Source organism: Pipistrellus kuhlii, unplaced genomic scaffold (assembly GCF_014108245.1).
Source record: "Pipistrellus kuhlii isolate mPipKuh1 unplaced genomic scaffold, mPipKuh1.p scaffold_m20_p_7, whole genome shotgun sequence".
NCBI classification, from domain to species: domain Eukaryota; kingdom Metazoa; phylum Chordata; class Mammalia; order Chiroptera; family Vespertilionidae; genus Pipistrellus; species Pipistrellus kuhlii.
In genome coordinates, this window is record NW_023425573.1 from 16,364,692 (window position 1) to 16,378,063 (window position 13,372).

Consider the following 13,372-nt stretch of genomic DNA (forward strand, 5'->3'; position numbering starts at 1 on the left):
CATTTCCTTTCAGTCACATGTGTACAGCCTATTCTTAGTGAGAAATCATGTGAAGCAAGCAGCTCGACAGGTGGTGTGGCCTGCATTCTGTTCTGTTCCTTCTTCTGTGATCTGGGCTCTGAAAAACCATTGTCAGGCCTTTAGCTCTGAACCCTGACATGACTTAGGTCCAGTATTTGAATAAAACTCCGGTGCATTCCCAATGATGCTAAGTGGGGGGAATGACTTTGGAGGAAAGCTGGCTCTGCCTAAAAGGTGAGTTATTTCCCTAGCTTCCCCCTCAGGGCCTATCAGGATAGTGCTAATGTCAGAATTTCTCAGAAGCAAACCTTAACATTACAAACTGTGTGAGGTGGGGGGCAGTTCACCCCAACATGTAGGAGACAATACATAGATGCATCACTGCCAAGTTCTGCCTTTAACCACCACAGGGCCCATGTGGGGGAAACTGTGACCCCCTTTTCTACTAGAAATGTGCATGCTCTCTCAATAGGGGAGATGAAGAGCAGGAAAAACAGGTTTAAAAAACAAAGTCCATCACAGGGCAGGTAACCCAGGAGTGAGCCCAGAGGGAAGATTAAAAAGCAGGGGTAAGTGATCCACGTTGTTTCCACATGGTGTTCAGGTTTGGTGTCTCTGGAACCTTTCCGAATACTTTCAAGAAACTAAGGAATTACCCAACTGTGTGGAGCAGTCATTACCTTACTGAGGCCAGAACAGGTATTTCAGTCATTGGGACATCAGATCTCTCTCAATGTCAACAACTGCCTGTGCCTTCCATTGATGTAAGACTCTACATAGAGGCTTAATCACAAGGAACAACTGCCTGTAATCATTAGAATCTAGGACAGTGGTCGGCAAACTCAGTCAACAGAGCCACAAACTGCGGCTCGTAGGCCGCAGTTTGCCAACCACTGTTCTAGAGACACAATTTAGGGCCAGTTAACCTTCTTACACTTGAAACGCTCATATAAAAAAATTATAATTTTTTTATAGTAACCTCACATCTAGTTGTTTCCAGCCATCATTCCCTTGGCATCATTACTCAACCAAGCAAATTAAGCATTCTTCTAAAATGTTACACGATAGCCCTAGCTGGTATGACTCAGTGGATAGGGCATCAGCCTGCAGACTGAAGGGTCGATTCCAGTCAAGTGCACATGCCTGGGTTTTGGGCTCGATCGCCAGTAGGAGACATGTAGAGGCAGCCAACCAACAAATCTCTCTCATCATTGATGTTTCTATCTCTATCCCTCTCCCCCTTTCTCTCTGAAGTCAATAAAAATGTATTTTTTTTAAAAAGTTACATGATAAAAATACAAGCAACAAATAATATTACAAACATTCAGGGTGCCTTCAAGTTGAGCTGTCCTCACATGCAAAGTGGAATTCCTGGAGCTACAGGGGCAGAGCTGAGCGGGCACTGAGGGGCACTTGTTGGGATCCACAGGCCCCAGGGCACGTCCCGGGCCTGGGGTCCACCTTCTTCCTCTGGTGCCCCAGCAACTCCAGAGGCTGGCCAGCCCAGGCAGCCAGTGGGGCCAGGACCGCAGCCCCTTCAGATGCGTTTTGTGGGAATGAAATGGGAATACCCCAGGAGCGTGTTTGTGCAGTACGGAGGGGTGTTTGTGCTCAGGAGGTGTTTAAACTTGTTGGAAAGTGAGCTGCAAGCCCAGCGCCAGGAAGGGGAAGGCGGGAGACCTTCTTCCTCTTCGTGCGGAGCGCGTCCAGGCAGATGGCAAGGCGAGCGTTCGTGACGGACGGACACTCCCCGTGTTTGCGTTTGAGAGGCTTCCCTTGAGAAAAAAGAAACTTGTTACTAGAGGACACAAAGCACAGAACAAGGTTAGAGCATTACGACAAGTGTCAATTACAACAGCACCGGCTGAGGTCTGTCTTCCTCTTAAAAACTGCCTTTCACACGTTATTCTCCCACAAACAACAGTGCTCTTGCTTCTTAAATAACTATTTGATTTAAAAGAAAAAAATGATACACTAATTTGCACACAATCTCTGTAATCTTGTGAACACCTTACGCAAATACCAATCAGAAAGCCCAATGAACTGTAATCATCATACATAAAGCAAAAACTTTTCTACAGTACAGGGTGGGGCAAAAGTAGGCTTCCAGTTGCTCATGTGGGAAATAGCACAATAATAAACTGTTTCGCCTACTCACAACTGTGACCCTGCTTTGGCCCCTCCTGTATATACATAAACCTGCTACCCAAGTGCTACACACCATATAGGTAAACACCTCGAGATGGTTCATGACTTCGTCTACCCCAAACTCTCCTCACAGTTGTCTAACAAACATTTCTGGAATTATCTGTTTACATACACTCAACTAGAACAAAGAAGTGATCTGGCACAGACTTTATATTCAAACACCATGGAATTTTTAGAAAACAAGGTCGACTTCAATTCTCTGTGATTTGAAGTGCGGACAGAGACACAGCAGCCAAGCAGCGCCGGGCAGTCCCCAGGGTGAAGCCACCAGGACCACGGCGGGCACATGCGCTGGCTCTCGCTGCAAGTCGCTGAAAGAGCAGAGGAAGGAGGTCCGTTACCATGAATGCACATTTTTATTCAAGACACAATAAAGGTAGAATTCTAACAAAGGAAACTCGGCCAGTTACCCACCCCACAATGGGAAGTGGGCCCGGCGAGCTTTTACAGCACAGAAGCAAACTCGTACATGTCTGAATAAAGCAGTCTTCACCTCTGGGGGAGAGCCATTTCCTAGCTTTTGCTGATAAGGCTTGGTCATTCATGTTCAGGAACGCTGACCATACACACAGCACACACCACACACACCTAGGCTGGCTGAGTTTCTCAAATACCCAGGGCCCTGTAACATGAGATGGCTGATTCTCCATGGATTCAACTCCATTGTCTTCACTACGTGAGGTTCCCATAATTTTTAACAATAATCAGATCCATGCTTATTAGGCTTATGCCGCCTTCAAATTATACTTTAACATTTGACGTTAATAGTTTAAAAAAATGGTTTTAAAATCCTCCTTCAGTATAATGCACAACGATGATGATTAAGAGTAACGGGACTGCTCTAAAATGAAGTGCACACCGTTTTCTTCTAAAACTCACTTGTTAGACTACAGATCTGATTCTGGTCTATAATTCTGATAATTTTTTTATTTTATTTTTTTTGTAATAAAACAGGAGTTGATTCAGTCCTTGGAAAAAATCTTAATTAGCAGTCACTCGTTGAAGAAGCCAGTCATTCTAGGAGTCACAAACACTCACAAATCAGTTAGTATTGATTGTTTTTGGTGGGGGTTTTTTTTGGGTGGTTATCACTTTAGTTGGCAATATCACTTTAAGACAGAGAACAGCTCCCACTAAGCCTTATTTTAAATATTACAAACTGTCCGCAAAAGATAGACTCAGAGAGGCAGGTAATGCTGATGTCTTAAGTAGCTCCCCCACGGGTGGGGGGAGGTGGGGCAGGCTGTTGAAGCTATCCAAAGACATTTTGGCTCTAGAAATCAACACCCCTACTTTTCAGGCGTTCCCCTTCTTCCACAGGAGACTCAAGCAGCTTAACAGTCTTGCTATAAAAGCAAACAACTCTTGTTAACAAACCAGAAACATAAAAAGGGAACCGACAAAGAACGGTTTTCACAGTTAACCATAAATAAAAGTGCAGTGCGTGTTCAAGTAGGGCACGTAGTTTACACACTACATGTGGGTATTTGGCATCGGTCATCTTTTCAAGGCTCTCCGAGGGTCCCTGCCATTACTCATTGTGGCCGTGCCTGTCTGATTACCAGCTGCTCCAGCTGGCTGCTGGCTCCCAGGCCCCCGGCCATTGCTTCTACCAGCAAAGGAAAACTGGCATCCCCGTGGTTCTGCGCTGGGCTGAACCCCATTTCCTAAAAAAGAATATAAAAATGCATCACCATTTTCAGATACTGATCTACAGAAGTGCACCTATTTGCAGTCTCACACATAGTATTAATGCTTACAAGTAACATTGGGAAAAACAAATGCCTTTAAACTCCTGGGGGAAAATTCCATTAAGTTCTAGGTTTATCCAAACACTAGAGGCCAGTGCATAAAAATTCGTGCATGGGGGAGAGGAGGGTCCCCTCAAGGGATGTCCAACTGCCGGTTTAGACCGGATCATTGGGGCTAAACCGGCAGTCAGACATCCCTCTCACAATCTGGGACCACTGGCTCCTAACAGCTCACCTGCCTGCCTGCCTGATTGCGTAACCCTTCTGACTGTCTGATCACCCCTAACTACTCTCCCCTGCCCACCTGATTGCCCCTACCCACTTACCCCTACCAGCCTGATCGCCCCTAACTGCCTCTGCTTCGGCCCTACCACCTTGGCTTTGTTCAGGACATCCAGGAGGATGTCCAGTCTATCCAGTCTAATTAGCATGTTACCCTTTTATTAGTATAGATGTGACTATTGGAAATATACTGACTTAATACTATACTAACAGGGAGAGGAAAAAAAGAGCAACTTGGGCAACAGAATGAGAAACGAGTCGAGTAGGTAGAGCATAGATAACACACTGCCTACACCACAAGGGAAGACAGAGAAAAGGGCAAGTGGCATGTGAGTCCTGGCACTGGACTCAAATATGGCAAATAATGATCCAAGAGAAAGTAATTCTAACTTTTTAAAGAAGTGCAGTGATCAGCTACCAGTTCAAAAGAGTAACAGCCACCCGAAATAAACTCTGGTCACAAAAGACTTCTCCTCAGTTACCTAAGGAGCAAACTTCCAAAAACCATGAGCATGACATTTAAGGGTATTTGAGGGGTAAAGGCTAATCTTTTAAAGGGGCAGCGATCAGCATTTGAAAAATGGAGTTATTAGTCTGAAGATAAAAGGCTTTCAGTGCATAAAAATAACCAATAGCTCTGCACCTGTCAGTCACTAGGCTACAGAAATGACACATCTCTGAAACGCGGACTTCTGTATTATTAGCCAATGTTCACCACTGTTCCCAGGAACTGGGCCAAATGTTTCAATACAGAATGAGCTCAATAAATTCGTTTAAAGGGTATCTGCTTTCTAGAAAATCAGCTATTTGGGAATTCCCTGGTTACCAGTAGTTCCCTTTTAGAACTAATTTATGCCCAATGACAAATTTTTCCTCTAACGATTTCATAAAATATATATATTCTAGAATTCTTACACCTGATTACAATTATGAAAAAAAAAATCTTACCCATTGATCCAAATGTACCTGTACCCATATTACCATTCATGGAATTATTCTTCTGTTCACTATGTGCCTAAAAAAAATATTTTAATTTAACCAAATGAAGACTAAAAATAAAAAATATACTTTTACATTATTATAACATTGTTTCCATTCCCTTTTATAATTTCTCAGGTTTTCTTAAACAAATTTTTAATATATTTATCCAAGTTCATTCAATGTTAAAATACTCAAGTGTTTCCCAAGCCTTTCATTTTATTGTACTTCCTGATATTACTCCCCACTCCCCAAACATGGTATTAATGCTTACAAGTGGTATTAATGCTTACAAGTAATACTGCGCCTAACCCTGCCTGCCTGATCGCCCCTGTGCTAGCACAGGCACTTAAATATATGACACTACAGAAGCATATTCAGACTCACAAAGCCAACAGAATAAAAAGGACTTTCCATGACTTTTTGGACTGTCTTCATTATACTCTGGGTATGACAGGGTTGGCAATCTCGCCATGGAATTATGGCAGATGGTCAAAATCAGCCTTGTCATAAAAGTAGACTTTAATTACCCCTTTGTTTGGTTGTCCTCGGTAATCTGGATTGGGTTCACTGAAATTTGGCACTTCTGAATAAACCATACAAAACCTGAAACAAAATAAAGCAAAAGTAAAATGACTTCTGAAATAATCAGCCTTTCTGTGTGAGTGACAGGAAGGGAGAATTTAGGTATCAAACAAACAAACTAAAAAGCAACCTGCTAACTAACTCTTCTAACAGAAATGGTCCTCCATGCATCTGTTCCATAAAAGCATCAAATATGTGATTGCCTACAATGTATGGAGCAATCTACTCTGCATTTTGGTTCTTCTTCTGGGCCACAAAAACCAATCCTGGCAAAGAGCAAGGACATCTGTCCTGTCCCCCAACAGGCTGAGGCCACGGAACCACATGACTCAGGGTTCCAGAGCGGGTCCCCTCCAGCACTGGTGATGGGTTAGCACTGACCCATCCACACTCTCATCTGGTCCCCTGCGGACCACGCGCTGTGAACCTGCAAAGATAATCACTCAAGGTTAGGAGTGGATGCTGAGGCATCAGTACAGACACCAGAGTGACAGTCCATCCTGTAAGCTCACTGTGGGCTATATGAACATTATATACAAGCCCTTCACCCCACAAATTAAGAAATGAGAATTAGTTTTGGTAAATGCTAGGCTGACCCTAACAAAGCTAAGTCACTAGGAACCATGTGGCCTCCAGTGGTTCTTCACTCAACTGACCTCCATGACAGGCACTTCTCTATACAGGAAAGTCAGGACAGGAGCCTCATCTCTCAGTAATGTTGATGTGAAACCCTTTCATGGCTCCAATAATACTCTAAATGCAAACATAAGCCATAAGTGGATCCTAATTTTCCTTCAAAGAGTGTTACCAGTTTCTGATCTTTAAAGGCTGGCAAGAGCCTGGCTGGTGTGGCTCAGTGGTTGAGCATCGACCCCTGAACCAGGAGGTCATGGTTCAATTCCAGGACATGACACAGGCCTGGAATGGGGGCTCGATCCCCAATACTCGGCATGCAGCAGGCAGCCAGTCAATGCTTCCCACTCATCTTTGATGTGTCTATCTCTCTCCCCCTCTCCCTTTGTCTCTGAAATCAATAAAAATATATTAAAAAGAAAAAAGCTGGCAAGATTATTTTTCCACACAAAGCATCTTAACCCTGCAGTTAGAAAGAGAATTTTTCCTTTATTTATATCTTTATTTGTTGGGTGCCACTGTTGCTTCTCTCCAAATATCCTGACTTAGTGGGAATGAAGTAGATGTTCAAGCATTAACCTAGCACGTGGTCGGCAAACTGTGGCTCGTGAGCCACATGTGGCTCTTTGACTCCTTGAGTGTGGCTCGTCCACAAAATACCACGGCCTGGGCGAGTCTATTTTGAAGAAGTGGCATTTGAAGGAGTTTAAGTTTAAAAAATGTGGCTCTCCAAAGGAATTTCCATCGTCATACTGTTGATATTTGGCTCTGTTGACTAATGAGTTTGCCGACCCCTGACCTAGCAGAACAGACTCATGATTGGATGTAGTGCCTACACCCAGCTTATGAGTACCTCCCACATGTGCAGGCGAGCATGGGGGCCGCATTACCTTTACACCCCCAGAGAGGATGGCTCCTCCAAGTCAGGGCGGAGATTTCCAAGCAGCAAGTAGTGCCTGGAAGCCCACGTGCCTGTGGGGCACCTAGCCTGTAGACAAATACAGCACTTCAGGGGGCGCTGCCACCAGGCCTTGTCCCATGAGGACATCTTCACCCACAGAGAGAAAGAACATGTGAACTCGGGGCCAGAACTCACACCTCGTGTCTTATCTGGCAGTTCACTGGACACGGGAAGCTACTTCCCAGGGCACTCATGACAATGGAGACACTCATTCCCAACCCCACACGTGGACAGCTGTTCCACGGACCCCCTCCATGGGAAGCTATGCCTACAGGCGGGCTTCTGGAGGCGTACGGGTGTCAGTCAGACACAAGCCAAGGAAGAGGTCTGCCGTTTATACCTACCAGTCATTTTAGGAGAAATGTGTAATTTTTTTCAACCACACAAGATGTACTTACTCCCCAATTTTCTGAAGTTCTCCGCCTCTTCCAGTATAAAGCGTCAGACACCCTTTCCACATGGATGCATACCTAGGGAGAAAAGAAACATCAGTTCTGTAGAAATGTGTCATCAGGTAAGTCTTTATACCGTATTTTTTGAATTGGATGTGGATATGTCTACCAGAGCAAATCAAATGCAATTAATGAGCCAAATTTTAACTTGCTACAGACTAAGGAAAAACACAAAGAAAATTCTACTGCCAGATTCTCATATAATCATCTAAACTATAACTCTGAAAAACAGGACTTTTTGCAAAGGAAGCGCTGTTATACCCCAAGGATCACATCTTTAGTCAGTTAACAAAAGAACTTAAATTGCAGAGATTCAAGCAGAAATTACTTTTAACCACAGGATAAATGTAAAATCAACACCCTCGTGCTTTCCTTTATACTCATTTACTTGGTCTAGTCCAGAAATTGATATAATTGCTTTTCCATTACTTCCACAAAACACATAAGGTCCCCAAGCTATAAAACAAGTTGGTAAAATTTAATCCAGGATTAAAAAAAACTAAGATCACAAATCTTTCACACATCAACCTTCTCAAATTTGCAATTTTTAGTCCCAACTTGGGTGAACAATTATTTACTCTTAACAATTTTGAATGCAGACAAAATCAATAGATAAAAATAACCCTACACATATATCTAAGAAAACAACTGTAAATTAATCAATATTATAAAAACCAGTCTAAGGTCTGGTTTCCAGTGGTTTTTTGTACAACTACTCTGGTAACTTCATGACTTAGAATAAGTTGTAATTAAATATTGCTTACGTATAGTGATAGTTCATCTTTTAACACAGGTAATCAAAATTTGCTACTTCCACATTATACATTTATCTTCATGAATAGGAATGGGTCACTTATTAAAGATACCATTCACCCATTGTATGTTGGATAAGAAGTGACTCAGAAGACAGTGCACTCTTTCACCTTACTAAGTAAAAAATAATGCATATTTTGAGAAAAAATGTGAAGTTGTTGCAATTGAAACATTTCACTGTTTCAGGAATGAGATGGACATTTGCAGGGTTTTCTGATAAGCATATCAATATTCAAATCACCTTCATTTAAGTGTATACCTTTCTTCAAAAGCCACTTTTCTTAGATCCAACCAGAATTTAAGGGCCTTGCAATGGCCGTATTATGTTAGAAAGTAAGGTGTAATGATCCCCATCTTATAGAAGAGCTCGTTGATGAGGTATAACTTCCATGTCACACTGAAGTTAGGCAATAGTAGTAATAGTTTTAGTTTGAATTTTGAATTACTCCTTGGTAACCATATTCCTTAAAATCCTGTAGGTACTAGACAGCTACTGAATTTGGTTTTTCCCATTTTTTGGGTGCACACACCTATGCACTTCCTCTGACTACAAAAGTATGAAATATTTGGAGGGAGATGCTGTTTACAGTGTATAAAATACTGTAAATCACTAGATGAGTTGCTTTGGCAGCCAAAACAACTTTAATTATGCCAGTCCTCACCACACCCTCCCAGGCAGGAATGCTCTTGTGTAGGTTAAGGATGTGGATGTGTAACAGACAGTGTCACCGTGAGTCAGTGTGTGAGAATTCAAGGTCTAAACCCTGACTCCCACTTCCTTATCCGAGGAGACTCAGCTTCACTTCCTGAGCTGGGAGGCTGTAATACAGCATCAAAGGGCTCCGAACCTTCAGTTGATCCAACTCTTTCCTGAGCTTCTCCTTACTAGGCTAGCATCAATTCCCACCCACTCTTCCTACAGTTAGGACTAATACATCACAATTCTATTGACTGGGCTTCCAAAGTCTTTTTTAAAGACCCTTTTTTGGCCTTTCACCTTCCTGTAGAGATTTAGCAAAATTCTAAAGTCAGTCTATCGAACAAAGAGGCCTCGCTAAAGGACTTTTAAAAGCCCATCTTCTGACTTTTCTGGATGAAGACCCAGATGTCTTTCTGCTGAACGTTCTCTGCGTATCATTCTGGGTTTATTTAGTCATTATTTTTATTTTTTAACTTAAATTCTATATTTTTGTTGTTGTTGTTAATTTCTTTATTGGTTAATGTTGTGTACCACACTGATCTTACAGTGCTGGCCACCAGCAATCACATTCAAGAACGTGCCTTCCAGATACTGTCAACTTCACCCTAAATAAAAAATGCTGGCAGGATTTCACCAGTCATTAAAAAGGGAGGGGGGAAAATACCCACCTGACAACTATATTAAATAGTTTATGAGAAAGAGGAAATATTGACTATGCGAGTCTTCTCCATCTACTTTAGACTCAGTGATCCCAGAGCAGAATGTAAAAATCGATCTAACCTGTGCCCTGAGGTCGGAGGGCAGGGGGCAGGGAAGCCTAGGCTCCTGGCTGAAACCGGCTGCGGTTCGAGTCCAGGCAAGGCCAGGTAAGGCCAGGCAAGGCCAGGCAAAGCCAGGCAGGGCCAGGTAAGGCCAGGCAAGGCCAGGTAAGGCCAGGTAAGGCCAGGCAAGGCCAGGCAAAGCTAGGCAGGGCCAGGTAAGGCCAGGCAAGGCCAGGCTGCTGCATCCTCCTGCCTACCACCCTCCTCCAGGACCAGCGAGGAGGGCCGCTGCACTGACGTGGAGCTGGAGGGCTCGTCCAGGGCCCGGCGTCGGCCCGTGGGGAGCCCCCAGCCTGCACTCCGGGAGGCCCCCGCCCCACCCCGCCCCGCACACCTACCCGCGGGTCAACCGGATGATGTCCCCGGGCTGGATGAGGCCGCCGATCTCGTCCCACACGGAGATGGTGATGCTGCCCGTCTTGTCGGCCACTTTGCAGGACCGCACCTCGTGGCCGTCTTTGGTTTTGGTCACGCGTCCTGAGGGCACAACCAGGGGGCGGGTTACAGGGGAACAGCTCCGGACCCGCTGCACCCGAGCTCGCCGCCGGGTCCAAGCCCAAGGGGACTCGCCGCCAGGTCCACGTGGGCGGGGGAGGGGAGGAGGGAAAGGGAGGGGGAAGGGAGCCCGCAGCCCGCGGCAGCCGTCCCTCCGGCCCCGCCACGCTCAGGGCTGCGGGCCCACAGGGCTGCGGGCCGGGCGGCGGCCCTCACTTACCTATCTCCAGGACAATAAAGACGACATTTAAGTTTTTCAGTCCGGGCTTAATGTCTTTTATAAAAAGAGGCGGGTCGCTGAGCCCGTTCATATTGAGGCGGGTGCAGGGCGGCTGCGGAGGCGCGGGCGGGAGGGCGCGGGGCCGCTTCCCCCCCGGGGCAGGGGCAGGGGCGACCTGGGGCGGGGGCGGCACGAGGAGGGGCGGGAAGCAACTAGTCGTGGCCCGGGGAGACCGGGCCGAGGGCAACGAGCCCTAAAGAAAAAAAGCAAAAAAAAAGAAAAGGAAAAAAAAAAAACACGAAAAAAAAAAGCTCACGGATGTGAAAGGAAAAAAGACGCACACTCCGCACACCAACCCCGCTCCCGAAGGGGCGGCGGGCAGGCAGGCGTGCACGCTGCCCGCTTCGGGGAGAGAAGGCAGAAAAAGAACAGCGAGGGGACGCCGCTGCCCCGAGCCGCGCTCACATACACGGGGGCGCGCGCCCGACGCGTCCCGGGCGCCGGGAGCCGACCGGCTGTCACCGCGAACCAGGGGCGCACGCCGCGCTGCTGCTACCCGGTCCCCACAGCGACTGCCAGTGCGCCCGCGCCGGCCAGAGACCCCGAGGCGCCCCGCCCGCCCCTTGTGACGTCACACCACAGACCACGCCCTCCCGGCACGAGGGCCCCGCCCTCTCCGCCTGCCAATTGGCTCTCAGCAACCCCGGCCTTCCGCCGCTTCCGCCGCCGGCGCCTCGGCCGCCAGGCACGGCCTGGTCTTCCTTCTGCCTGCGCCCGGCACTCCCTGTCAATCAGGCTTCAGGGCCTGCCTCCCTGTCAATCAGTCCTCAGGGCCTGCCTCCCTGTCAATCAGCCTTCAGGGCCTGCCTCCCGGTCAATCAGCCTTCAGGGCCTGCCTCCCCGTCAATCAGCCTTCAGGGCCTGCCTCCCCGTCAATCAGTCCTCAGGGCCTGCCTCCCCGTCAATCAGCCTTCAGGGCCTGCCTCCCTGTCAATCAATCCTCAGGGCCTGCCTCCCTGTCAATCAATCCTCAGGGCCTGCCTCCCTGTCAATCAATCCTCAGGGCCTGCCTCCTGTCAATCTTCAGGCTCTTCTGGCCTTTTTCTCAGCTGAGCTCTGGCCTCCACTTATGCCTTCCATCCGCAGTCACGGGGGCGAGTGCAGGATTTTTTTTTTCTTTTTCTTTTGGGGGGAAGGGAGGGAGAGCAGCACCCTGTCTTGTAAGGGCAGCTTCTAGCCAGCATGGCTGGTCGGGGTGGAAGGAGAAAACCGGGAAGGGGTGGCCCTTAGCTGCCAGTCGGGAATCAGAGGAACTTGGAGAGCCCTTGCGCCCTCATTCTAACCGCCTCTAAATGGAGACCCCCAAAGCGGGGTGGGCTCCCCAGCAGCTTGTGAGCCCGTAGGACCTCCGCAGGCCTCCTGGCCTGCTCCTGCTCTAGTCAGGGACATAAATAATAACAGATTATTATTTCCTCTTGCACTTCCCTCTCTAAAAGGCAGATAGAGAAGGTGCTCAGGTCCTTTGCAAACTTCTTCTTTTTCCCTTGCCCTTCCTCTCTCTGATTACACCCATTCGCTTTTCTTCTCTATGCTTTTTTTCTCTCCTTCTCTCTCAAATAGGCTATTTTGGAGAGCAATTTTAGGGTCATAGCAAAATTCAGAGTCAGGGAAAAGACTTCCTACCTGCTCTCTCCCCACACCCATTCATAGCCTTCCCCGTTACCAGCATCCCCCACCAGACAGGTACATGTGTTCCAGTGGGAGATCGAGCCTACATTAACATATTGTTATCACCCAAAGTCCATAGTTTACCTCAGGATTCATGCTTCGTGTTTAGAGCTTAGGCGTTGGCACAAATGTGTAATGAATGATAGATCCAGCATTACAGCATACAGAGTCGTTTCATTGCCCTAAAAATGTATGTGCCTCCTCATCCTCCTGTCCTCTCCCCTAACCTCTGGCAACCGCTGATCTTTTATTGTCTTCAAAATGTTGACTTTTTCAGAGTGACTTCCTTCACTTAGTAATAGTCATGTGCTTTTACGTTTCCTTCATGCCATCCCATGACCTATCAGCTCAGGAACTTGTTGTAATGCTTCAAAATGGTGTGAAATAATAGTAAAAGCGTGATTTCAACATCAAACGAATAACGAAGCATGTCCGTTAATGAACCACATCCAACCTCAGGGCTCCCACAGACTCCCAATCTGAATCAGAAGCCCCAATTCTACCATGACCGTCTACAGGACTTGATGCTGTAGTTGGGTTTTCCTCGAAGTTATATTCTTCATCAGCGGCAAAGCTTTTTTTTTTTTTTTTTTTTAGAAAGGTTTGACAAGATCTTTAAAAGATGAACAGTAGGTAGAGAACCAATTAAGAATCTTGAGCAGGCTGAAACCGTTTGGCTCAGTGGATAGAGCGTCGGTCTATGGACTGAAAGGTCCCAGGTTCA

General features: G+C 46.5%; 1 protein-coding gene across 4 annotated transcripts; it reads right to left on the minus strand.

Moving 5' to 3' along the window:
• Positions 1–3,309: 3,309 nt before the first annotated feature.
• On the minus strand, positions 3,310–11,475 carry NABP1 (nucleic acid binding protein 1). Of its 4 annotated transcripts, none has more exons than XM_045575448.1 (6): positions 11,390–11,475; positions 10,544–10,682; positions 7,818–7,889; positions 5,771–5,846; positions 5,211–5,277; positions 3,310–3,896 (listed from the first exon to the last, which is right to left on the minus strand). In XM_045575448.1, the coding sequence occupies exons 3-6, from the start codon at positions 7,877–7,879 to the stop codon at positions 3,727–3,729; spliced, it is 375 nt and encodes a 124-aa protein (XP_045431404.1). In that variant the 5' UTR covers positions 7,880–7,889; positions 10,544–10,682; positions 11,390–11,475; the 3' UTR covers positions 3,310–3,726. The 4 variants fall into 4 exon arrangements, with proteins under 4 accessions (XP_045431404.1, XP_036277864.1, XP_036277866.1 ...); XM_036421971.2 differs by lacking the exon at positions 11,390–11,475 and adding an exon at positions 10,921–11,121; XM_036421972.2 differs by lacking the exons at positions 3,310–3,896; positions 11,390–11,475 and adding exons at positions 7,349–7,446; positions 10,921–11,150 and having other exon boundaries at positions 5,212–5,277.
• Between the last annotated feature and the right edge of the window lie 1,897 nt (positions 11,476–13,372).

Coding starts and splice junctions, on each gene's coding strand:
- NABP1 (XM_036421971.2), bottom strand. CDS start 11,011: ATGAACGGGCTCAGCGACCCGCCTCTTTTTATAAAAGACATTAAGCCC. Junction 10,683..10,920: donor CTTTATTGTCCTGGAGATAG/GTAAGTGAGGGC, acceptor TTGTGCCCTCAG/GACGCGTGACCAAAACCAAA. Junction 5,847..7,817: donor GAACTTCAGAAAATTGGGGA/GTAAGTACATCT, acceptor ATTTTGTTTCAG/GTTTTGTATGGTTTATTCAG.